Here is a 28,000-nt window from a genome sequence, read left to right as displayed (position 1 = left end):
TACCTACATCGCCATAAGGTGGACATAGCCCTATTGCAGGAAACTCATCTACCCATTCATAGCAGGATGTTACAGACACGAGGGTTGGCGGGACACATAGTGGCATCTGGCTTTACAACACACTCTAGAGGGGTACTGACCTGGGTTAACCCGTCCTCACAACTGAAACTGTTCCCGGTGGAGAGAGACACTGAGGGGCGGTATGTCCTGGCCAGATGTGTCGGCAAAGGGCTTGATCTCATGCTTGTTAATGTTTACGGCCCTACCTATGTCAACACTGACTTTTATGCAGCCCTGTCTGCACTATGTAGGAAGCACACTCACCCAGGGTTGTTGTGGGGAGGTGATTTTAACTTTATCTTTGACCCCGAGAAAGACCGCTCCTCAGGACCAGCCCGAAGGCCGGTGGCCTCAGCTGCCTATATGAAAACCGAAATGCTCAAACTAGACTTGGTCGATGTCTGGAGGGAGAGGCACCCCTCACTTGGTGGCTTCACCCACTACTCGGCCTTCCATAATGTCCACACACGTATAGACTACTGGTTGGCGTCGTCTTCGGTCCAGCGGAGTATCGGCAAATGTGAGGTGCTGCCACGCACCCTCTCTGACCACTCTCCTGTGATGTTACATATCACCACTACCAGGAAAGGTATCCCAGCATTTACCTGGAGGTTCCCCCCCTTTGCCCTGCTTGACGAGGTGTTCCGGGGTGAACTGGCGGAGGATATTGAGGGGTTCTTTGCTGCGAATCTGGGCTCGGTAGATCACTTCTCTACGGCCTGGGAGTCGTTTAAGGTCTTCACCAGAGGCATGGCTATGTCCAAACACTCCAGTACACTGCGCTCTATTAGAAGGGAGTTGACTGCGATGGAGGCCAAACTGGCGGACTTGGAGGATAAACTGCTCAGAGACCCTGGCCCAGATGCTGACTCAAGGTTCGCTCCTCTGTTAACAGAATACCAGGACCTGGCGGATAGGGAGGTCCTCTTCATGGGGAAATATGCAACGGCATGCGCCTACGGTGAAGGGGACAGGCCAGGCGCACTACTGGCCCGCATGGTGCGGAACTCGCGCAAACCGCTAGTTGTAGAAGAACTGACCACCCCCGAGGGAGGCGTGGTCACGGATGAGGAGCAAGTCCTGACGACTTTCCGCCGATATTATGCGGACCTCTACCAATCCAGGTCCCTGGGCGTAGAGGACGCTATAGACGACTACCTTGGGCATATAGCTATGCCATTTTTGCGGAATACCGACAGAGAGTTCCTTATGGCCCCCTTTCATGGGGACGAAATACTGGAAGCCTTGGCGGGCATGAGGGCGGGCAGCGCTCCGGGTTCTGACGGGCTCACGGTGGGCTTCTATAAAGCCTATGCTGGGATCTTACTTCCTCATTTGATCACTCTCTTTGATGAGATTTGTGAGGATGGGGAAATGCCCCCCACGATGCGGGAGGCACTGCTTGTTACAATCCCGAAACCGGGGAAGCCACTGAACATGTGCAGTTCCTACAGGCCCCTCAGTCTGCTGAATGTGGATGCTAAAATATACGCGAAGGTACTGGCCAATCGGCTAGCCCTCCTTGTCCCGGAACTGGTGGCACCTGAGCAGTCTGGGTTCGTGCCGAGTAGAAATCTGACGTACAATATACGCACAGTCCTGGGTACCATGCAACATGTGCGACAGGAGAATAGAGCACTGGCGATTTTCCTGGATATGGAAAAGGCATTCGACTCTGTCGAATGGCCGTTCATGGTCCGGGTGCTTCGGAAGCTAGGTCTGGGTGAACCATTTCTGCAAAGGGTTGGCGCGCTGTATCACCGACCGTCGGCCAGACTGAAACTGGGGGATAGGGTGTCAGCACCGATCCATATCGGCAGAGGGACGCGGCAAGGCTGCCCCCTATCACCTCTTCTTTATGCGCTGGTGGCGGAACCGCTTGCTTGTGCCATCAGGGAATACCACAGCTTGGAGGGGATCAGCTTCCCCAGCTATAAGATAGGCATATCTACGTACGCAGACGACACCTTACTATACGTCCGTGACCCAGAAGCTAACCTGACATCAGTCCTCAGAGAGGTGGTTCGCTTCGGCTCGCTCTCAGGACTACGTGTGAACTGGGACAAATCTATCGCATTCCCCCTCACACCTGTGACGCAGCCCTTCCCTATGGAGTACCCGCTAAAGTGGACGACGGACTCGGTGAGATACCTGGGCATCCACTTACACCCCGACCCGGAAATTCTTGTCCGTGATAACTACGGCGTTGCCTTCGCCAAACTGGTGGAGGATGTGGACGCTTGGTGCAGGCTCCCGCTGTCCTTATTGGGCAGAATAGCTATAATGAAGATGATTGTCCTACCCCGGTTTCTGTTCTTATTCACGAATCTACCAGTAGTGCTCTCGAGGGCCTTCTTTAAACAACTCACGCAGGTTCTCATTCGGCTGGCATGGGCTGGCAAACAGCCCAGGATACGGTGGGCGACACTCATTCTCCCCTGCGAAATGGGGGGCCTGGGGGCCCCTGACATGGAACGATACTATCGCGTAGCACAGGCTACTCACCTGCACTCCTGGGTTCACGGAGAGGCGCGTACACCGCACTTGCTCCTGGAGCGACTATTCGCGGAACCACTCCCTCTGCCAGCAACGATTAGTCTTCCACTTGATCGGTCGGTCGGGCGCCTTGACTCCCTTAAGGCGACTAACCATGCATGGCATGCACTTGTGCGCGCCCGTGATTGCGATCGATTGTATTCACCCCTGATGCCGATTGAATGGGCACTGTGGTTGAGCCCCTTGGGAGAAAAGGGCGTTGTAGAGTCCCTTCGCTCTTTGGGCCTGGAAAGGATGGAGGATCTGTTCGAGGTGGGCACACTTAAAACTTGGGGTCAGTTAGCTCTGAGGACTGCGAGCCCCACACTGCTTCAACAGTTTCAGTTCCACAGACTGCGATCGGCTTACCGAGACGAGTTGGGCCCGACTATGGAAGAACCTGAGGAGATCCCAGAGTTGTCCTATATTATTAAGACTAAATCCTCGGCTAAACTGCTCTCGTCGGTCAACAAGTTAGGCGTCGCACACCAGAAACTAACGCAGTCTAAAGCCAGAGAGGCATGGCAGGAGGATCTGCAATCACCCATAGATGATGCCATGTGGAGATATTGCTGCTCCAGCACCCGCAAGATCTCACTCAATGGCAGGCACAGGCTGGTGCACTTTAAGTTCCTCCAAAGGGTGTACTATACCCCAGAGCGACTGCACCGCTATGGCCTACGGCCCACGGCGGAATGTGAGCGCTGTCGCACCCAGGTCGCCGACTTCCTCCACATGGCGTGGCTCTGCCCCGGTGTGCAAGACTTCTGGAATGCGGTATTTGCGGAACTTGATCAAATGCTAGAAGAAACGCTCCCCAGGACACCGGCGCTGGCTTTGCTGGGCTTTTCTAAGCCGCTGCCGCCATCACTTCGCCGACTAGCTGATATGGCGTTGTTGCTCGCCAGGAGAGTAGTTGCGTCCTGCTGGATGCGCGGACCGCTGCCCACCGTGGCTAGGTGGAAGAGGGATCTGCGCTTTTGCTGTACCCAAACTGAGCTGTACAGTGAACTGTTGCCACCCAGAAGTAGGCCAAAAAACTTCTGGGACCTCTACAAGGAGTACTTACGGAAGGGGGAGGAAGGTGATTCCGACACATCTGAGGTGGTGGATCTCCAGGACCAAGTTTTGGAATAATGGGCTGGGCGGACGGGGGGTTCCCCTACGGGTAGGAAAGTGGGGAGATTGCCGGGGGGGGGCGCTGGGACACACAAGTAGTCACCTACGTGGGAGGGCTTAACAGGGGGGGTCACCAGAGGGTTTGGCCATTGATGACATGGGTTGGGAATTAGCACGGGACATGGTTGGTACACGACACGTTTACACTGCAGGTTTACTCTGAATCAGACTGACTGGGCATTCCACGGAACACACTGGGGTGGGTGGGTAGAGTTGGGAGTTGGGGTTAGGGTAGGTTTATGGGCATTTTAGTTCTACTATTGACCTTGCACACACGAGACCTTCCCTTCGAGCTGTTGTTAATGAATACTCAGAAGTCGTGCTGTGATGAGTGCTGCCTTGATGGGGAAGCTACTATCACTACAGCTGAGCTGAGTCCACTAAATGACGCCGCCGGGCCCCCGGGCCCCCGGGATGCCGGCAATCATGGCTGTGTAACATCTTTGCCTGAGGACTTGTTTGGTCCCGGTAGCCACGAACTGTATGCTTGCTATTGTATTTGTAACGACGCTGGTATTGTTGCTAATAAAGGTCTTTATAATAAAAAAAAACAGAATATCGTGGAATAAATAATGTCTGATAAAAATAGTGTGTCCTATATAACACCCTCTCACAGCTAATAACACAAACTGTACACCAAGTTGGACGATATTTTTGTTAACAGTAAACTTAAGACAGGATATTTATTTCTGACAATTTTTTTGTTGATGGTATTCTGATACGCAACAGCAAAACATCTTCGAAAAAATAAGTTTAACAAAAGAAAATGTTTGCATAGCAAAATCAGCAATAACTTAAAAAGATTGAGTTGAAAAAATGTGCCCAGTCCACACATTTAACGAGTATATACCATAGCCAGTAGGGCTGCAGGAATCTTTTTTTTCCTAGATAACTCTAACCTCCATGCAAACCTAAGGCATCTGAGCGTGTGTATATCTTCCAGGAAGTCAATGGTAAGCTCATCCCCTTGCCGTGTCATTAACCCCTTGGACGCGGCCGCGATTCTGCGCCTGTGCGGCACATTCCGATCGCGGGGGAGGTCATGACGGCCAGGAGCCGTCATTAGCACACGAGCACCGTGTGCCATGACGGCTCCCAGCCGTCATCAGCATGGAAGGGGTTAAGTTCCTCTCCTCCTGGGGCTCAGGACGCAGCAATAAAATGTTTCAAAGGCTGGGCTCATGCCAAACGCAGAAGGCAAACAGAACCCAGCAAAGTCCTGACTCTAGCAAACATTCTGAGCACCAGTGTGCAGAGTCCCTTTGAATTCTGATGAAGTTCAAGTAACTGTTTGGAGTGGTCTATATTTAACTCACAACTGAGAACCATAAACCAAAAAGCGCAAACATTTTTGGAAATGTTAGGGGCATATTTACAAGGGGATTGCACCACTGGAATATCACTTTTTTGAAGTTCCAGTGGCGCTTTGCCCGGCACCATATTTACAAAGTGCTGTTAAGCCACTATTTGTGGCTTAACGCCGCTTTGTAAATATGGTACCCTTTCACACAGGTCTTTGCGTAAAATGGGTGTGCAATGAGTGTTGCTGTGGACGTCCCACTGCAACACCCATTACGTTTTTTACTTTGCCCCAGATTTACAAGGAGGTGTGAATCTGAGGCAGCGCCAAAAACTAATGCCATGTAATTCCAGGCACTAGAATGATGCAATTAGGAGAAATCATTTTATTTCTCCTTGTTTTTGAATTTTCTATGTGTGCTGCAATCTGCATAGAAGTAACAAATAGCCATTAGGGATTGTTTATGTGCATGAAGTGACGCCTCCCTGCACTGTAATAATCATTCTCTGCAACGCAGGCACCCTTGCACAATGGCGCAAGGGTGCCTACTTTGGCGCTAAGCGGTACAAAAGGGGTTGGTGATGGACAGAGCATCTGAACCAATCAAACACTCACACCCAGTCAACAGATCTGGGTTTAATCCATCACCGTTCTTTAGCCCACTCTGCCACCCCAGTTCAGACATGACCATATGCAAATCAGTCTGACCCTGTGCCTCATGGGAACAGTCCAGCCCGAACTGCCAAGCCATGCCTTCCCTGGACCGGAAACAAGCTTCCGAGGACCAGTTTCTGGCATTCCAGCCGTCTTCAGCCCGGCTTGCTTGAATCAAGTGGCAAAGTGAGAAAGGGACTTACGTCTGAGCATACCCTGCCAACTAATGTCGAACAAAGCGGTACAAAAGGGGTTGGTGATGGACAGAGCATCTGAACCAATCAAACACTCACACCCAGTCAACAGATCTGGGTTTAATCCATCAACAAAAGTGGTTGGTTTTTGCTTTGACGCTAGGCATCTAATTTTAGCACCAGTGCTAGAGAAAACACAGGAGTGTGACATATTGTTGTAGATACGGTGCATCCCTGCATTTCATAAATGTCGGAGCGCGGTGCTGTTAAATTTGGTGCAGCTCCCGCTTCGACATTTCATTGTAAATATGCCCCATAGTTTGTAAATACCCATGTTCACAAGCTCTTCAACTTTCCCTGTACCTTAGCCAAGTGCTGGCATAAATCTGTTTTTTTCCCTAATATCGACAGGGAAATGGATCACACCAAAATTTGAAGGAGGCGTAAGGGTAGGGGTTACTCCACAGGGAAAAATATTTTCCCCATGGAGAGAAAAGAAACAAAAAAATTGTGCATTTGCACAGGGGAAGCACTGAGTTGGTCAGGCGCCCCGGACATTATCAGCTAATAATTGCCCGTCGAAAACTCTGGGTTTAATGTGAAAGGCATAATCAAGGGGAAAACACAATTAATAGCAGTTAACATCTGCCAGCATGCCTGCAATAAGGCCACAGGAAGGATAAGCATCTGTTGTCCCACTATGATTGACGTTCATGGTTCAAAAACAGTTAAGGCCTTCATTTTATATTTAATTGCTTGACTATATTAAATACAAACTTCTAAAAATGAAGCCTACAAGTAAGAGTTTCATCTGCTTCATCCAATACCTTTTATCAGAGTTGTTTTCGTGCTAGAGAGAAAGAAAGGGAGATAGAAGGGTGAAAAAGAACACATGCCTCTTTAAATCACAAAATGTAAATATCTGAAAAATGCAAATAGTGGGGTATAAAACTAGAAAAGCACAACCCACATGTATTCGGATGCTCCAGAGCATAAGTACCTAGGGGGGATACCATGCACAGGAGGTAGCCTGTCAAATGTACCTATAAAGTGCAAATGTCATAAAGTGCTTTATCCTTCAATTCAAAGTTAATCATAAAAGACTTGCCAGTAAATCGCATGTGATGGTAAATTCATATCCAAAGCTGATCCATGTAAAAGAAAAATATTTGCGAAGTTTACTTGTTTTACCATATTACACATTCCAATGACTGCTAATTGAAAATGCCTAGTGAATACTGATTCAATAAAGTCCTGTTTTTGAGCATAAAGGAAAAAGTTAAAACATTAAAATAAAACCAGTATTTTTATTATCATCATCATTACCATTATAACAACAACAATAATAGTAATATTTCTGCATAAACCCAGTGGCCAGGCTTTCTCTACAGCAGAAGTCAAACAGAAAAAAATGGAGCAGTGATAAAAATACAAAAAACTTTCATAGTGCTTATTAACTAAAGTGCTTTCTCATAACGGTATTATAAGAAAACAGTGGTCCTTATCAAAAACAAAAATAGGGCTGTGATTAATATAGACTAGAGTCAGTGCTATATTGATGCTGTCCAGCCGGACAGTCAATTTAATGAATGATCAATGCAAAACCAAATAAGAACACAACAATAAAGTGGGACACAATCCTGCGTCTTACAAAAACACAAAACAAATACATTTGGATGAAAACATTTCAGGCAAGACAAAAGTAGCTTGTGAAAAATGGTTAAGACAACCTTAGAGACAACAGCTATTGAACTTGTTCTATCACATTAGATGAATGTGCAAGCTGTTTTAACAAGTCGACGATGTTTCGATCTTTTTAAAAAAAATCTAGGATCATCATCAGGATGGATTTAATACAAGCCTGAATTTTAGTGCTTCGTATGGTAGTACGAGCGGGACCAAGGATGGCTCAGAGGGAGCTTGGATGTGCTTCAGGTGCGGACCTGGTATTAGTAGTACCATGGAAGGGTCACGGTGTGGATGCAGCAGCTAAAAATTTGGAAGGGCTGTGATTGAGGTCTTGGTGGCGATGCACTAGTAGACTAGCCACGAGCTCCGGACCCGGAACTGCAATATCTGGTTTACTAGTGCATTGTTAAAGCAGCTTGCACATTCATCTAATGTGATAAAACTAGTTCAATAGCTGTTGTCTCTAAGGTTGTCTTAACCATTTTTCACAAGCTACTTTTGTCTTGCCTGAAATGTTTTCATCCAAATGTATTTGTTTTGTGTTTTTGTAAGACGCAGGATTGTGTCCCACTTTATTGTTGTGTTCTTATTTGTTTTTGCATTGATCATTCATTAAATTGACTGTCCGGCTGGACAGCATCCATATAGCACTGACTCTAGTCTATTTTAATCACAGCCCTATTTTTCTTTTATAGAAGGACCGCTATTTTCTTATAATACTGAGACACAAGGTCCTTATTTACCTTGCGGGTTCCCTTGTTTGGTTTAAAATATATTCTCACAATGGTAAGTATACAGATGTTGACTATAACTTTGCTAATTTAGCCATTGTTTTACCGAATTTATATTGTAAGCCATCCCACAGATAAAAATATTGCCTGAAAAAATATGTAAAATGCATTGCATTTTTCTATTCTAGAGGAGCGTAGGGATTCTCATCCTTCCAATAACCAGAGATCAACACAACACAAAACAAAACAGTGTCTGGTTAATAGCCAACATAGTACAAAAGCACTTTGCACGACTCATTGGAGTAAGGATTGGTACCCTACCAAATAACTAAACTGAAATCTTTATAGAAACCTGGAATTGCAAGCTTTTGATGCAGCTTCGATAAAGATTTGCAATGGCAAGATAAAACTGTTCGACCCAGGCCTTCATGCTAAGCCAGGTCACTGACTGAGCATTTCATTATGCTTATTTTGATATGATGCAACAACTAAGAGCTTATCAGATGAAAGTATTCAGTTTTTTAAGTTCCTCATTTTAGGCATTCAGGGCCTATTGCAAATGTTTGACTGTCACTATTTCATATCATCTGTTGTATTTTAAGGAAGTATTGGGTGCAAAAACGTTTTACCTCTACATTTTGAATGCAGGATTCTGGAGATGGCAATGTGTGACAAGAATGGTTGCACATATCTGTGGTGTGGCATTTTGATGTTTGTTGCTGTGTTTTGGGTTGCACTATTGCAATGTGATTTTGTTGAGTAGTGTGGCTGCTGTGTTACCTTTTGTTTTGACAGTATTGTTGGAGTGTGCTGTTGAGTTTTACTTGTGTTATGCTGCATTGTTTATATTACTGCCTTCTTTGCAGCCGTTTATTTTAGCAATGTCAACAAATACTCTTACATGTCCAACCAAAAGCACCATTTGCCTTGAAATTTCCTGTGACAAGCAACCATTTACTGCTATGGTGATAAAACAGCACTGCTCCAGATCTTCGACTACTTAAAACACCGGTCATCCCAAAACAGTGTCTTAATTTAGCGCTCCCAGTCCTCACTTTATGGCATACAGTCTCTATCCTCAGGTATCCAAAATTGCCCAGGTGTGCAATTATAGTTTGTACCTGATTAAGCACTCCCATGGCACTTTGAGATTACAGAAAGAGCCATACTATTTGCATGTGACCTTATTTGAATAGCAATTGTGTGGGTATACAATTTGCATGGATGTGTTTCTTTGGGGTGTGGCAATATGCATAAGAATGTATCCCTTTGCCTTTTCATATTCTTCCTTTATACTTCTTTTTATCAGTTTAAAATATTTTTTATAAACCAAAGGTTTATGGTTACACTCTGGTAGGGGGCAGATATGAGTAATGTAGCTGTCTTGGTATATAAATCCCCTTCACCCACGTAGACATTACGTGTTGTCTTGATAGTCTCATTGAACAGGATCACAACAAAAATAAAGTTGTGTGCCCATTCTACGAGAACCTTGCCTCCCTAGCTTTCATGTGCGGGAGAGCTGTGGCGCTGCGGCCAGAGTGGCTGACTCCGGAGCTCGGGTTCACAGTTCGATCACCGGGAGCAGCTCAGATCAGCATCATGTGAGTCTGGGCAATAGCTCTCTTAATCTCCCTGACGGCCCCCTAGCACCTAGATACCCTTAGAAGTGATAAATTTGCGCTTCATAAATGTGAATTTTATTTATTTAATTTCTTGACACCTATATATCTCCTTTTTGGTATTGCATTAGAAGTTTATACCTTCTTTCCTCCAGGTAGCCAGCGGGGTGGGGGTGGCTAGGTGGGGCAGAGGGCACAGTGTCAGACACTTCTGAGAAATGTCCCATTTAGCTACCAGGTATCCAATGCCGGCAAACAGCCTGTGGTGCGTAGTGTCTATGGGAAGAACAAAAGAGAAAGCTAGAACCGTTATAGGACCGTCCCTGTCCCTAAGTAACTATATAAAAAAACAACTTGGACAAGCCCAAGCTAAATAGCTGTCCAACACTTTGGTGCCTGGCAACACACAGGTTTGTTAAAAGAACCCTCACACACCAACCTAGTTGGTGTCATGCTTCATCATCGGACTCCCAGCTGAGTAGCTGAATGCTACCCAGCTGTGCTGTGACACCTGATTACAGTGGAGCTGTTTTTTTCTTTTTTTATATGAGTGTGATGAAGTGGTGCAAGTTAAAAATACCTCTGGGGATTCCAAATGTTAATTACTTTATTCCCTGTGGCCCAGGGTACATTTAAAACAGAATGTGGATAATTTTTTAAGACCACTGAATTTGGTCTTAATTATCCCTGGTCTACATGTTTCAGCCTTATATAAAAAATACAAAAAATTGTAAGGCTTTCTTCAGGACCTAACTGATGTGCAATTGGTGATGAAAACAGTGAACAAGTGGGTGTTAAAAATCATACCACGTGTGTTTGCATTTTTAGCACACACACCAAGATGTGCTATGCATGCTGTGGACTAACCATTTGTTATAGATCCACTGCTGAGAAAAGTTACTATGAGATTCCACAGCTAATCTGTTCCCGGTAGGGGCGAGCCCCTATAGTCACACTTTCGTCACGGTGCTTGCCCGCTTCTAAACATACTCCGGTCTCCTCGGGAACAGGATACATGAGGTATTTTTAACTTTCACCAATTCATCACACTCACATAAAAAAGAAAAAAACAACTCCACTGTAATCAGGTGTCGCAGCACAGTGGGGTAGCATTCAGCCAGGCACCACAGTCTCAGACAGCTATCTAGCCTGGGCCCTTCCACGTTGGTTTTTGGTGCGTAGCCAACCATCCATTATTCCAAGATGTGCCACTTTAGGGTATAGCTCTGCCACTTCCTGCAGTATGCATGTAATCTGTTTGTGAACTGAAGCCCAGTAGGCTTTTATAACCGGACAGGACCAAATAACATCGAAGGATCCCAAGGGGTTGCCACATCGTGTGCAGCTAGGTGAGTGAGTGTGCCCCATCCTCCAAAGCCTATCCAGGCTATAATATATGTGGTGAAAATAGGAAAATTGAATGAGACGGAGGTTAGAATGTATGGCTAGTGTGCGCAATGCCTTCCTTGTGGCCCACCATTCCTCATCATCCAGTTCTCCCAAATCAGATGACAAGCTTTCCCAGAGAATTAGGAGAGGATCTGGGGCATTAGGGAGAAGTGATTGGTACAGTCGGTAAATTCCCTGGGAACCCAGAGGACCCATTGTCACCTTCTTCTCTAAGTGGTTATCTTCAGGGACCTTCAGAAGGAGGTCTTTATATGTATTCAGGGCATGGCGGACAAGTAGGTAGTCTAAGAATTGCGAATTATGAAAATTGTATACAGCTTTGAGACGGCTGAAGGATACTATGTGGTCCCTGTCCCAAAGTTCCCCCAGCGTAGAGATAACTGTCCGGTCCGATCCATGGAACCCTTCCAGGCATGCATTCTGCTCCAGCCAGGTCCCCACCTACAGAGTCGTTTGTGCAGCTGTTACCCTGAGGCAGTGGATATGAGTGAGTACTACCCTCCATCACAAAAGTGGGATTTTGGAGATCGGCAGTAGGAAAGCAAGAGTTTATTCACATACATTAGGTTATGAATACACCAATTTTCAAGTATGTACAGGTCAAGGCACCAAGAAGAATAATAGCAATCCTGAACAGCCAATCTTGATTGGTACCAATTTGTGCTGCAAAACAATAGAGGCAGAGATCAGGGGCACCTATGCCCTCTTCATAGGGGGAGGTAGAGCACTTACTGTGAGAAACATGGGGGTCTTAGAGGCCCGGTAAAACCTCGTAAACTTGGATTGTAGATCAGAAAAGAAGAAGGGAGGGAGTATAAAAGGGTCGTTTTGCAGGACATATAGAAATATGTTCATCGATCAATTTATCAAACACGAAGAAATTGTTATTGAGACACCACTCAGTCATGAATAAAATCAGATCATTGAGTTTGTAACAGTATATGGGTCTGTTTTTGAGGACTTGCTGACGAGCAAATATACCATCACAGAGCCAGATACTGGTGTAAAAGAGGTAATGTCCATGGACAACAGAATATAATTCTCAGATCAAGGGATATCTTTGATCTTAAGCAGGAAGTCACTCGTATCTTTCAGATATGATGGTAGTTGGGTGACGAACTCCTGCAAAAAATAATCCATGTATTTGGACATGTTCTCACAAAGTCTCTTGCGAGCCAAAATGAGCGGACGTCCTGGGACTGGGAAAGTCCCTTGTTTACCTTGGGAAGAAAGTATAACACCAGAAGCACTGGAGATTCATTACAGAGGAATTGGAATTCATCTTTGGTGAAGAGGCCTTCTGATTTATAATGGTTAAGTTTCTTTTTTAACTCTTTGCTTTTTGTACCAACTTCCTTGAGACTGGATATCCTGTAGGAGGTGTTATCACTGAGATGTTTTTGTGCCTCTTCAAGATACAGAGATCTAGGCCAAAGAACAACGTCGCCCCCTTTGTACGATTTGTTAATCAACACCTCATTATTCTTTTGTAGTTTGTTTATTAAGACTGCATACTGTTTGTTGTATATGTACTAAAATTGAAAAATGAGGATTCAAAATGAAAATGTGTGTATTTTCAAAGACAATAATTTCCCCAAACTATTTTAAACTGATAAATGATAATCCTGCAGTATTGGGAGATTTATTACTAATATTATTATCTTCCTATTATTGCCCTAGTGCCAGCGGCATTGCAGACATGGTGGTTAAGTATTACCCTTGTAGAGGTATTCACAATGTGCAAAACCTTATTTACATTATTGCTGATAATCCAGCTCGGAGGTGATCACGGCTGGTAAGCTTGCATAGGGTGGCCAGTAATATAATCTTTTCAGTTGTATTGCACTAATAATATTAGTAGCTCAGAATGATTTTCACTTAACACAAGAAGCTCTTACTGATGAAAAGGTTGGAGACCCCTGTTTTAGATTTATGCTTGTTGCTGAATTTTTTTATGATTTGCGTTTTAAGCTTTTAAAGTGGGAAGTCCATTGTTTTTTTACTGATTTTAGATGTGTGCTTTTATGGCTGTTGATAAGCCGAATAAAGTTCATTTGACTGACTGACTTCCTTTTGGTGTGCACTGACCTGTAGTTTGGCATGATAAGGAATATCTCCGCTGAGGCATGCCGAAAGTAGGCCCAGGTTGTAAAAACAATAGATCCCTGACGGAGAGGTTTCTGGCCTTAACCTCCTAGGCAAACAATTACAATTCAAAATCAATCAATTCAATTTTCAGGAGATAATATAATTCAATATCTCATATAGCATAACAGGTGCTCCGAATATGATGCAGTGCAAGTGAAATGTGACATCAGTGAAGAAGATGTGTGATAGTGCTGTTCAAAAATATACACAGTAAATATGTACATGGATCTCTAGGGGCTGACAAAATGAATATATTGCGCCAAGACTCCAAAAAGGAGAACATAATGATTATTTTGGGTAATCAAATCAGTACAACATTTTGGCCCTGTTATAGACAATTTGACAGGGTCATTATCAGGACAACAAAAAATGACAGCAACCAGTACCTGTAAACACTCCCACGATGAAGTAAAAAAATCAAAACAATATTGAACAATCACCAGGAGAACAATGCCAGCAATGAATCAGTAATGGCCAGGCACCTTCAAACTTTGGTGCTGCAGACTTAGAGCTCATGTTGAAGATGCAACAAGATGCACTGCTGTGTGCCTTTAGGCCAGAAACCTCTCCCGTAGGGAATCATTGTTTTTTCTCCAAGTTAGCTAGTCCAGTTTCCCAGGGTTACATGGTTGCCCTATAATAGTTTGTGATGGAACGCAGGACCAGGTCACAATTGCGGTAGTTGAGCAATCTGGCAATAATACGCCTTGTGGGGCCACAGGTGGTGGTTGCTGTCACTGGGCCCTATGCGCGCATTCAACGCGAAAGCCAGGGGATAGCTGGTTGGCAGATAGGAGGCTGGGTAGACAGTTTTGAGGTAAGTCTCTGGGTTCAGCCCCTCAGGAAGCAAACAAATCAAAGATTATTTCTACAGGCAAGTCCCCATATGCCGCGTTATGTCAAATTTCGCGATCTGCAAGTTGTGGACCCTCTGTGGCAGCACCCCTATGGTGTCTTCCAGACTGGAGATATGCCCTTCAGCTTCTGTGGCACAGCCCATTGTTTTATGCAAGTCCTGAAGGAGTAGTGAGACGTCTGACCCGACCGACCCAATTTTATTCTCTAGGGCCAATCTGGACTCCTGGATGGTGAGCAGTATGGCTGTATTGGCCACCGGCCGTCCCTGCGCCTCAGTCTCCATGGCTGGTGGTTCCATCATTTTTGTAGGCGCCTTGTCCGTGAATGGCAAGGATTTGGCATACTAGTCTAATTTTCTTTGCCTCATGGCGGGTTTATCCTTAGTCATGTGAGGAGGCTGGTTATATCAGGCCCGCCTGACACCCATCCAGGGAAGCACGATCAGAACAGAGGGGTAACCCCCTCTCTCCCACATGCCCCACACTGGGCCTGCCAGACCCTGACTACCACCCAGGTAACAGCAGCACGGGCCCGAGATAAAGAAAGGAAGAAAGAGCAAGTGGCACCGCTATGGATGTTCCCGCAGGGCCTCACAGAAACCACATCATAAGCACTTTCCCCTTGGGACGGCTTACCTACTCGACCCCGGAGGCTGCTCAGTTTAGGCAGTGTGAAGCTCCCGCCCCGATTCTTAAACATGCTAGGGGGGGGTAAGTAGGACTTAGTCAATCAGTAAGGTTAGGCTCCATAGGACCGGCAGCGGGCAGTGTATAAACCAGACTTCCTCTGAGCAGCCATGCTTTTGGGAGTTTCTCCACAGAGGGAGGTGAGCGGGCGTTTCCCAATAGGACCAAGGGACGCCGGGCAAGGGCATGAGAAGTGTGGCTCAGGGGTTAGAGGCGGCAGACCTGGAGCTTGAGTTCGGCCCGGGACCAGGGTTCAATTCCCCGCCTCGGCGGGTCTTGGGCTCAAAAATTCCACGGACTCGTTAATTCTCGTTCCGATGCCTTCTCGACTCACGGGTTCACACTCTGCGACTCTGGGCAATAGCTTGCTTAATCTCCACAACGGCCCCTCGCGGTGGGATGCCTGGCTTTCACCTTGTGGATACCCTGCCAGGGTTATCTCACAGGGGAATACCAGGACGGGTTCCCTAAGCAAGCGCTGAGATGCCCCAGGGTAAGTCGTGCGCTATATAAGTTTCATTCATTTCATTTCATTTCATGAGGGTCTCCCTTGCTCACTGTCACTTACTCCTAGTCAGCACACCCGGGTGTGCCCTTATTCAAAAAGCAAAAGGAACGTGCTAAGGCTAAAGTATAATCCTCCCAGCCCTTTAGCCCAAAGTAGGCAGGCGGATATGGGAGCGGTCAGCTAACAGGGGGCTGCTGTACCTCAGATGTGGGGCACAAGGTGCAGGACACACGGTGCTAGTTGGATAGCAGTTAGGTGACATCACCATATTCCGGGGGCTTTGTGAGCCACAGTGTCTGATTCCACCCCACCCAGAGCTGGCTCAGGGCAGAGTCATGTGGGGCAGTGGAACTTTCTGATATGAGGAACAGTTCTTGGTACAAGTTCACAGGCCAGAAGGGCCTTTGGTTTCATTAGACACTAGTGTCTAACGCCAAGGGCAATTGGGATATAGAGGGGTCCATCTATCCCCAGTAGGGAGGGGTCCCTTTTCTGGGATTGGCAGGGGGCCTGTAAATGGGAAGTTGCAGGGAGAAAGGAGCTGTGTTGGTGGGGGCTCTGTTGGTGATGGTGGCCGCCGCCAGAGCTGTGGCGGAGTTAGAGGGCGATCTGGAAGCAAATGGGTACAGAAGAGCACCTCTGCACAGCACATAGGGGTGCCAGAGCCCACAAGCCTCATGTGAGGTTCCTGGAAACCGTGTCGGAGCCCTGTTTGTCCTTCAGGCGGTTGTAGGCCTGAACAACCGGGGGCTTGCCTTGCTATGCTCCAACCTGAAAGGGGCGTGAGTAAGAAGTGTCACGTGATCTGGGAAGAGGATCACCAGAAGGGGCAGCACAGATGGGCTTCGCCCCAGTGCTGCTTGGCCCATCAGGCGGCGAGAATGCTGCATGCCCTTGGGTCGCCTGTAAGATAACCCACCATATTACATAACGTTGTATGTAATAAACCTGCAGCAGTTTTTCCCATAACAAAATTTGTGTGGTGTGTATTTATTTGCATGCATGCTATGGGCTGGGGGGTGGGGAGTGTCGCCATGATGGTACTATGCGGCTTCCCGAGGCCACCGCAGGAGGCCACTCAAGAGGGTGGCCCTCTAGTGCCATCAGGCATTCCACACCCCCTTTCCTCCCTTAGGGGCAGGGACTCTCGTGGAGTCCCCTTCTGGGTGCGGCCAGTGCTGCGTCATGTCTGGTGCGCTAGGCGGGGTGAGGGGTATATATGTCCCCCTCACCATGCTGACGACCTCTTTGTCGTCGCACCGGACAATCGTGGCTGCTGCCTCGCGGGACACGCCGTCGCCCACCCTACCGCTTACCCGGCGTGGCCGGTGGTAGGAAGCATGGTGAGAATGTTATCATCTTGTACTTTTTTCATTGCAGGTGGAGTTACAGGGCGATCTGGAAGCAAATGGGTACAGAAGAGTACCTCTGCATGGCAAATAGGGGTGCCAGAGCCCAGGAGCCTCATGTAAGGTTCCAGGAAACCGTGTCTGTGCCCCGTTTGTCCTTCAGGCGGTTGTAGGCCTAGGCCTGAACAACCGGGGGCTTGGCTTGCTACGCTCCCCCCTGAAAGGGGCGTGAGTGAGAACTGTCACGTGATCTGGGAAGAGGATCACCAGAAGGGGCAGCACAGACAGGCTTTACCCCAGTGCTGCTTGGCTCATCAGGCGGGCAGGTGGCGAGAATGCTGCCTGCCCTTGGATCGCCCGTAAGATAACCCACCATATTACATAACGTTGTATGTAATAAACCTGCAGCAGTTTTTCCCATAATAAAATTTGTGTGGTGTGTATTTATTTGCATGCATGCTATGGGCTGGGGGGTGGGGAGTGTCGCCATGATGGCACTATGCTCATGCATCCGCTGTCGGCACCAGTGATACGGTCAGGAGAGATGAGGTGGGCAAAGCAGGCACTGGGCCGGACCCACTCTACTATGCCATCCATCTACACAGCCCCTACGGGTCGCACCCATGGGGTCTGCTCGCCATCAGCACACTTTGGGCATTTCCGGGACAAGTGTCAATAATTTCAGGTTGCAGGACCTCCCGTCGAGGCCAGAATGGTGCAGGATGTTAGGCACCGGCTGGGAGCTCACTTTAGAGTGCGGCGGACATCTTTCCACTCTGGCCACGCCCCGCCTTTTCACATCCTTTACCTTTCTGAAGCATGCACAGGTGCATTGAGGTTTTAGAGTGATATGCTGAATGTAGAATACCACATGCACATTTAGTTTGCCATCCTGATGGGATTGTTGGGAGAGGGCAAAAAGGCTCCTACAGATGCTCCACATAATGGCCCATGAGGGATGTAGTCATAGTCTTCAGCTTGTGGTGGGGATCCTAAATTCCCAGGCACATTCACTGATAGTGTGGCAGCAACAGTGCTATCAGTATCTAAACACCGGCACCCTGCAGCCTGAGTCGAGAGTTACGTGGAAGGCCCATATGAAAGCTGATGACATCTAGTACACTCACCTATAGGCCGGTCTGCTGACCCTTTAATAGGTTTGGGAGAAAGAGCTGATATACATGGGAGCACTAGGCATGTTTAACCCGCACTATGGAGACTAGACCAGTCCGCAAAGTGTTGGTAAGCCCTGACAAAACAAGACTGACCATTTCTCTAACAGCAGTTGGCCTATGTGAACCAGTCCATCTGGTGTGTAGGTACTTTCCAGCTGGTGCATCAAACTAAAAGCACAGTTATAGTTGCTTTGGTCCACTGTATAACTTTTCCCAGGATTGAGGTGCTTGTGGAGTTAGAATAGTAAATACACACTCCATTAAAGTCATTGTCTGGTCTTCGTGTAGATATAGATATGACATGCTGTGTGTGTTTATTTTATTTATAATGTGCATATAGTGCAATCAATTAGAGCTTCAGGGATCACATGAAACAAACAACTGCAAAATAAATGTAATATATGAAAACCACAAAGTTACTAAAAAACCTGGGGGCATATTACCAACAACTAGCGATAATTATCGCTATGTTGGCTTAGCGGCAATATTTTTATCGCTGAGCTACGGTGATTTTTATCGCTTAGGAACCTTGCTATTATCAAGGTTTATCTCCTAAGCCATAAAAATCGGCCGAAATGCATGAATATCGCTGAAAAGTCAGCGATATTCATGCATTACCGAGCTAATGCTCTTAGCCATGTTATCCACCTACCATTGGATAACATGGCTAAGAACTGCTCAGGGGCAGGTGTTAGCTTTTGGAGATATTCACGCTTAGCGCGAATATCTCCAAAAGTTGGTAATAGGAGATATCGATGTTAGCAACTGTTTCCAGTCGCTAACATCTTGGCACGCCCACTTTGCATGTCATTAGTGATAAATTTCACTGACATGCAAAGTGGGGCCCAAGATGGTCGCTATCTCCTACTAGCTGTCGCTAACTGGTGTTAGCGACAGCTAGGTAATAGGGAGATAATTTTATCTCCGCTTTCTTGGCTTTTAAAGCCAAAAAACCGGCGATAAACCCCCTTGATAATATGCCCCCTACAGATTAAAAAACTGTACAAACAGTAGATTCAATATATCAAGTGTACTTTAAGCTAATGGTTAACTGTTAAACCTATAACAAGCAAGGCACTGTTTTTCAAAATTGGGTGCCTGGCCCTGATCAGCGGCAGGAGTACTCACTTCTGGGGCACTCAGCACAAAATCAAGTCACCCACCCCCTTTGTGAATGTGATACCTTGTATTACTTGGATGTAAAGCATTGTAGCAAGCTGGAATACACCCTGATTTTTTATTTCTGTTTTTTTATTTATTCTTTTCTCTTTAGGGATATAGCTGCTGATCGCCGGGAATTGTCACGGTTGTGCATTACCCACATTCTCAACGTCTCCCACAGCAAATTTAAAGGGGGAGCTGAATATTATGAGGGCATGAACATCACATACAAGGGGATTGAGGCACATGATTCCCAAACTTTTGATATGACCATCCACTTCCAGTCAGCAGCAGATTTCATCCACCAGGCACTGCGAGGAGACAAAGGTAAACTGATCATTCATGGTGATACCTTAATGATAAGGGCATGTACTACATTGGAATGTTCATTGCATAAAGAAAGTGGAACAAGCATTTGCAATGCAATAGGTCTTGCATTTGCGAGAGTTTAAGCTATTGCCATTGTAAATGACAATGCCTTTTATTTATCTGTTTTGCTAATTAATACATAAATGAACGGCATTGTCATGTACGATGTCAATAGCTCAAACTCTTGTAAATGCGAGACCTATTCAAAGAAGATCTCGCCATTGTCCCGGAGTGCTTGGAAAGTGAAAGTATTCAAGGCACACTGAATTTTGTATGAAAGCGCGTCGTGCTTGCAGTAGGAGAAATTCATTAAAGAAAATAGTGCTTACAGACTGAAAAAGACTACAGTGTAAAAACAGAAGTAAAAGGGCCAGTCCTCATGGAAGGTTGCAAATGAAGACAAGGCGGTACTAAGGAGGGATTACCAAGCTTATTAACGAATCAGAAGCCAGCATTTACGAAGGCCAATAACACAAGCCACTGACAAATATGGGCTGAGAGTGGGCTGGGCTTCTATTCCATTCTCCAATACAGCATGCCGCAGAGCAGCCCATGTGCTGCCCAGGCTTGACCAAAGAGACCCCTAGGCCCATAAATGTTACCTTTGCTGTCTTGAGGTTAGCATAACATTGAGAAATAGAGACCTCATGTGTAGAGGAAAACAGTGTCACCACATTATCACAGTGAAAATATTAACACACACATATAAATCATAAACATAATACTGACTCCAAATATCGTCACAGAGGAGTTCATAGTAACTCTAAACTTATCTTGACAATATTTCGAATTTCAATATCATGGTTACAACATACGTTCAGGTCGCTATTTCGAGGTAGATAATGTGATATTCAAAGGAGCAAAAGATGTAAAATGAGTTGGATGAATTGAAAGTGAAATCAAAAGGAGCAACATTCCCAGATACTCCAATGTAGATGGGCTCCAATTGGTTAGAGTGGAATGCATCAAAAACCGAAATGCTGCTTACTGCACGTCAAACTAAATAAAAGGAATGTCAAAAATGAATTCAAGAACATAAATGTTGTGGATACCTTTCTCAGTGTACAACAGAACAGACTGTGGAGTTATTTTTGACTCCACCATAAACTTGGCAAAACACGTGCGTTACATTGCTACTTTAATTTGAGAGTATTAAATAGGATTCCTCCGTTTTCAGTGAGTATCATCAAGCCCCCAGATGGTCTCAGATTTACTGTTGCAATATGCCTATGTTAGGCTTCACCAAGTGAAATATCCTGAAACTGTTGATGTTGCAAAATTCAGCTGTAAGGCAGTGACATTAACTTCCACTGTGGATGATGGCTTAAATCTTTGGTGAGAAGAAGAGATACTCACAAAACCAGATTTTAAGGTTTTCACTTTTGGGTCTGGCACAGGAATTGTGCCAGTTCTTCAGACCATGGAATAAATAAAGGAGACAGCTCTCCGAATCACCAGGTTTTCAATGTTCCTTCCATTTGGACACAGATGGCAGCCTTTCACCCATTCAAGGATGTATCACAGGCAGTCTGCATTTTTGTACCAGAAATTACAGGCACTTATTTTCTGAGGTAAGAGAGGCATCATCCATTTGAAATAGTGAGTTTAATATGAACATTTTTGTGCTTCTAGCCTGGTATCAGATTTCCTCTCTTTTCTCTCTCTCCTCGGCTGATCTGCAGATGCCCACCCACCAATTCTCATTTCGCTGACTCCTTCTGCGACTAGTCATCGATAGTCCTTTAACAGTGCGCTGTATAAATTTCAAAAATAAATAAATAAATAAATAAATTACACCTCACTGATAATGCTTGGGAACTTCAACATGTGGTTTGACTTTCATGAGTGGAAAAAAAATCCACCCTCCCTTCAATTACTTCAGTTACCTCCACCAAGGCTTCTGCTGGCTTAGGGAAACAGCCCTAAATACCCTCCATGACGTCTCCTCCCAGAAGAAAGCTCACCAGCCATAACCATTCATATAGAATTATCTCTACATCATGCCTTTCTCAATGAAGACACCTTACAGAAAGGCTTCACCTACCTGTAGTATAATGAGCAGCTTGAGTTGGCATTGGAGCATTCAGGTAATGATTAGAAGATCGTGAGGTGACTTATGCAGCATCGCTACAAGACCTTACTTCAGTAGAATACTCAGAATCAGTCTTCCAACACAGTATCACAAACACTTCACCTCCTTGACACGGAAATCCCTAGCCGAATCGCCTCCCTCACCAAATCCATATGCTCAATCCAAAGAATCACATAGTCGAACATAGATGGTAGAGGGCAGTGCACTACAAAACCAAGGCTATACAGAACCTCCATGAAAAATAAAAATAAAAGGGGTTATATCCGCCTGCCTCACACTGCCACCTCCTCGGAGTTAAAGAAAATATTTCTGAATTCAAAACCCTTTTTTTTTAATTTCAGCAATTTTTTATTGGAGAAGTCCAACACAGAACAGTACAAATATAAAATTACAGGCAACCTATGTTAATACATTCCATTGCATAGCATAGTGTTTTACGTCACAAAACCCTCAGTGAGCATCTAAGGCATTACTGGATACACTGTGTTAGAATAAAGGAAAGAGGATGACCAGACTTAGATAGTGGACTAGAGTAAACAGATCTTTTAGCAAGAAAGAATATGACAAATGGAAATGAAAAAGAGGGACAAGGATATGCACTTTAAGAAGTTACAGGACGTATGTGTTGCGTAGGGGTTGATGTTGTTGGCGGCTTGTTTTCTTTATAGGTAAAAATCTAGGGGCCTATTAGGATGGCACACCCTAGCGGTGCTGGGACCCGCCGCCAGTGGTGCAGCAGTCCCGGACCGACAATTAGGATGCCACCGACACTGTGGCATCCCCTATTCCCAGTATTGTGGCGGGCGGTGCTCACAGCACCGCCCGCCACAATGCTGTGGATGAACCTTGTGCATTTGCATGCACAACGTGGCAGGCACCGCACGGTACCTGCCACGTTGTGCATGCAAATGCAGGGGGGTACTAACCCCCCACGTGAAACCCTCACCCACCCAACACCCTGGGGGCCCACATTGGCCCACTATGCCGATAGGCTTGTCTCCGTCTGCATCCTAATATGGATGGCGGTGTCTTGCAGACACTGCCACCATAATGGGGATGTTTTCCGCCCGGTCGACGAGTCGACCAGCGGAAAAACCACGGACGGTCTTTCCGTCCACCACGGACCCCCCGCCATTGTAATATGGCAGGGGGATATGGGATGCAGGCAGAGGGAAATATCGGGCGGATCGCCACCGCCTTGCGGCGGTGGCGATCCGCCCAACATCCTAATAGACCCCTTATTGTTGCCCATAATAGACAAGAGGATTTGGTGTTGCAATTGCTATTGTGTATGCTGTATCCTGCACTTCTTGAAAAGCAAATCCAAGTCCATCTTGTTTGATGTGATTTGTTATGATATTTTTCTAATTTTCCAAAATGGTTTTCACACTAATAGTAAGCAATAAATCTATCAGGGAACAATCCCAGGTGTCTGGAGGTGGGGCAGGAGAACAGGTTGGGAGTCTTAAGGAGATGATTACCTGGTTTAGGGTGAATTTATTGTTGAAAATCTTGTTAAGAGCTTCTTCAACCTCCACCCAGATGAGGTGTAGTAAAAAGTTAGGCCATCTTATTCCCCAGGACTGGAACCACAATGGCAAATGCAAAAAGAACAATTGATGGACAGAATGCAGAACAATGTCATACATTCATCCCAGATATCTGGACCTAAATCCATCGTTGTTTTGCTCACCTTGCCATTCCAGTTTGGACCCAGCCATATCAAATCAGTCTTGACCCTGCGCCCAATGGGAACAGTCCATCCCGAATTGCCAGGCCGGTTCCTGCCTGGACTGGAAACAAGCATACTAGGACCAGTTTCAGGCTTTCAGCCATCATAAGCCAGAATAGCTTGACTCCAGTGGATGGAGGGCACGGGACCCAAGTATGGGCATACCTGACCTACTCGGGGTAACAAATGCAAAAACAAAATTGATGGATACAATGCAGAACAATGTCATACATTCACCCCAGTACGGAGAACTGGGCCTAAATTTTTCTTCACCCTCCCTTGTGTGCATGTGTCTACCCAATCGCAACCCCATGCCAAGTCCGGAGATGTGGGAGCGATTTGTATTCATGCCTTAGTTTAACTGCTGCTTGTCCTATGTTTCCCAGGAACAACGAGGTAAAGCTGTGTTTTTTCACTAACCCTTTAAACCACCATTCTGGTACAAAGTGCGAGCCAAATTTCCAGCAGGCTGCGCCTGTTTTCTCTCTGCCCTCCCCCTTCAGAAGCTGTGAAGTTCTTTGATCGCACCTCTTTTTGCTCCCCTCCCCTGCAGGTAGCTTCTTGGAAAATATAGGACAAAAAAATCATCCATCCTAACTAAAAAAAAAACATCCTTGTTTTCTCTATTCTTTAGTCTGTAAGCTTCATCAAGATCTTTATCTTAAACTTATTATTAAATACTCTTGTTTCTTTGTAGGTGAACAGTCAAAATATCGAATTTTTTATATCGATATACCAAAATATTGAGTTTTTAATATCGAGTGGACATAACATTGACCATCAAAAATATAGTGGAGCAGAATATCGACATGCAGGTAAGAAATATCGTTTTCAATAATATCGAAGTCAGTAATATGGATAGTCATAAAATCGTTGTTAAGAATATCGATTTTCTTTTATTGTTTTAAGTGTAAGTAAATGTGTGTTGGAATTTTTTTTGAAGTAATTAATTTTATGTTCAATTATTTTTGAGTGGGTCGTGGGTTTATAGGGAAATAAGGTGGGAAGTAATTTAATTATAATATATTAATTAAGAATTATTTAGAATTAATTAATTATACTTTAATTACTTTTTGCGTAATTTAATTCTGTAGCGAGTTGTGGGTTTATAGGGGAATAGGGTGGGAAGCAATTTAATTGATATTAATTAATTATTTTATTAATTAATAAATTAGTAGTTAATACTTTACATTGTTAATTAAGTTAATTAAGTTATTATCAATAATTATACATTTATTATTGAACAATTAATAATTAAGTGGCAAGTATGTTTATTGTGTAAAAACATATTGAGTATTTATTAATTTGATATTAATTATTAATGATTAATTTGTTAATGTATTAATTGTATACTTTTTTTAGGAGTGGGTTGTGAGTTTATAGGAGAATAGGGTGGGAAGTTATTTAATTGAAATTAAGTAAGTATGAAATGTTATTTATTGGTATTGCTAATTATTTTATTTTACTATTAATTATTAATTGGTAATGAATTTGTATTAATTGATTAATTGATAATGATATTAATTGTTTTTCATGATTATTGGAGTGCGTTGTGTGTTTATTGGGGAATAGGGTGGGAAATAATTGAATGTTATTAAAGTAATTATTATTTTTTATTTATTGGTAGTTTTATATAATTTAATTTTAGTTTATTAATAATTAACTATTTAATTACAAACATTATTGAATTTATAAGTATGTTATTTTTAACCCCTACGCTATCCAACGCTTTCTCTACTGTTGCATTCTTAGGAGTAGGAATAGAAATTTTTGCAACTACACTATACAACACTTTCCTTACTGTTGCACTCTCTGGAGTGGGAATAGTAACTTTTACCCCAACACTATCCAACACTTTCTCTACTGTTGCACTTGATGCAGTGGGAATAGTAATTTTTACCCACCTGCTATCTAACACTTTCCCTACTGTTGCACTCACTGGAGTGGGAATAGTTATTTTTACCCACCCGCTATCCAACACTTTCCCTAGTGTTGCACTCACTGGAGTGGGAATAGTAGTTTTTACACTCCCGCTATCCAACACACTCCCTACTGTTGCACTCACAGGAGTGGGAATAGTAATTTTTATTTACCCGCTATCCAACCTTTTCCTTTCTGTGCACTCGCTGGAGTGAGAATAGTAATTTTTACCCAACCACTATCCAACACTTTCCCTACTGTTGCACTCACTGGAGTGGGAATAGTAATTTTTAAATACCCGCTATCCAAAACTTTCCCTAGTGTTCCACTCGCTGGAGTGTGAATAGTAATTTTTACCCAACCACTATCCAACACTTTCCCTACTGTTGCATTCACTGGAGTGGGAATAGTCATTTTTATATATCCGCTATCCAACATTCTCCCTACTGTTGCACTCGCTGGAGTGGGAATAGTGATTTTTACCCACCGCTATCCAACATTTTCACTACTGTGCCACTCGCTGGAGTGGAAATAGTAATTTTATGCTCTACGCTATGCAACGTTTTCAATATTGTTATATTTAATGCATTGTAAAATATTATTTTTTTAATATTTATTTTAATGTTTTAACTTATTATATATAATTTATTTTAAAATTTATAATATAGGTTTATTTATATATATACGTAATTATATTTTAAGTTATGTTTTTAACATTTTATAATTAAAAATAATAATTATTTTTTGATAATATAAAGTTAATATATATTAAAAAAATTATGTCTTTTTTTACATTTTATTTATTATTTATTAATTGTAACATGTTTTAATTAATTTTAAGGATGTTTTACATAATTATATTTATTATTTAATTACATTTTGTATTACTTTTTTTAAGACATTTAAAAAATTTGATATTTTGGATTCAATATTTTTGCACTTACCTGTTTGTAGATAGGAAGTCGATATTCTCCATTCTGATTCTCGATATTTTTACCTCGATATTTTGGTAGGTCGATATTCTTCACATCGATATTTTGTAAGTGGTCCATCTTTGTAATTACATTAGATATCTGCTCGTTCTGACCCCTGTATTACTTTCACTCTAGAGAGCTTACAATAGGGTTTTACGACGATTGCCTTGTACAAACATAAGTAATCACTTTGCTGTTTGGATTTACAGATATCCCCTCTCCATTTGCTTCAGTTATTGTGACCTGTTCCAGGAGGCTGCTGAGTAAAATATGGAAAGTACAACCTACCGACTTGTATCACTTTGTGAACAACAGTACTGAATTTCCTTCATGCAACATATTGAGGAGACTGTTTTGTATGTGGTAATTATAAATGCAGGTTTTTAAACTCTGCAGTTTTGGTCGGTTGAATGTGCTGTTCGATCACACTTGTGTGAAACCTGCTTCAGTGAGACCTATAGGGGCCTCCGAGGCTAATGTAAATGTAACGAGATGGTGACATTTTGCAGCCCAAAAATATATAATCTCAATAAGGGCTGTCGCCCTCCATGTAATCAACTCATGTTTCTGTTCTGCCCTGTCCTTTCCCATCCTAGTGTATTGTGGGTAATGTAGTCTGGTACCTGTTAACTATTGGCATCACAAAGTCCCAGGTCTAAAACATTGTCCTGGTGGATAAAGTCATATCTTGGGGAAATCGCCTAATAGTGTTTTTACAACGGTAGGTGGAGAAAGACCCCATCCTCCTCAAAGAAACCAGACATCCATCCAAGTACCCATACAGGTATCCATACATTCAAGCATCCATGCAAACATCTATCACTCCGCCAACCCATCCATCTTAAACTACACCTCTGCTCTTTAAAAGCTCACATCATCTGGATGGAAATTACATAATTCCACTACACACCACATATATCCACTCCACTCCATAACACGATTAAAAACTATTTACATTTACAACGCCAATAGCTCTAACCCTCATTTTCTAAAGGATCACTCCCCTGCAAACAAAATAGCATTAGTAAAAAAATTGTCATTTACAAACCCAATAGCTCTAACTTTCACAAATGCGAGACCAATTGCATTGCAAATGCTTGTTGGTATTTGGATTCAATTTTTTTGCAAGGTTTTGTATATTAGGGAAGCATTATTCATTAGATTCCCAAGAAAGTGAAGGCAATCCTCTGGGTGAGGATGACTGCAATATCGTAAGGCAATGTTAACTTTCAGAAAATCATAGAAGTCATAAGCCTGTAGGTGGAACCTCTCTGAAGGCAGAGCAAATGATAGTGGGTTTCTGTTTTCTCCAAGATCCATGGTAAAAAGTATACCAAGAGGGAGCAGCCCAGTCTTTCCAGAAGGGCATGGTAGGGTTGATTTTAACAGAGCTGTTCAACCAAAGTGAGGCTAACTCAGAACCCCTTATTTTGTGAACGAAGCAGTTGTCTAAGGCTTTTAATGCTGCCAATGTATCCTTATGATCAGGACTCAGTGGGGAACATTAAGTTGTTTTTTTGTGAGGGTGCTGAGTAGGGCGAGAGGATTAACTAGTTCAACCTCAATATCAAACCAGGTAGGACGAGAAGGGGAATACAAATTCAGCCACAAAATAACTTGCCTGGCCACTAATACAGTACGGTTACTTCTTTAA

General features: G+C 44.1%; 1 protein-coding gene across 1 annotated transcript in view; it reads left to right on the top strand.

Moving 5' to 3' along the window:
- The window catches only part of DUSP26 (dual specificity phosphatase 26), a 120,302-nt gene that overhangs the window by 31,799 nt on the left and 60,503 nt on the right, over positions 1 to 28,000 (top strand). The window contains exon 3 of the mRNA XM_086943774.1: positions 19,372 to 19,586. Coding sequence (XP_086799900.1) covers positions 19,372 to 19,586 — 215 coding nt within the window. The remainder of the gene's footprint in view (positions 1 to 19,371; positions 19,587 to 28,000) is intronic.

Source organism: Lissotriton vulgaris, chromosome 11, assembly GCF_964263255.1.
Source record: "Lissotriton vulgaris chromosome 11, aLisVul1.2, whole genome shotgun sequence".
NCBI classification, from domain to species: domain Eukaryota; kingdom Metazoa; phylum Chordata; class Amphibia; order Caudata; family Salamandridae; genus Lissotriton; species Lissotriton vulgaris.
The sequence above is the reverse complement of the archived record's forward strand: the minus strand, read 5'-3'. Positions and strand labels throughout refer to the sequence as shown.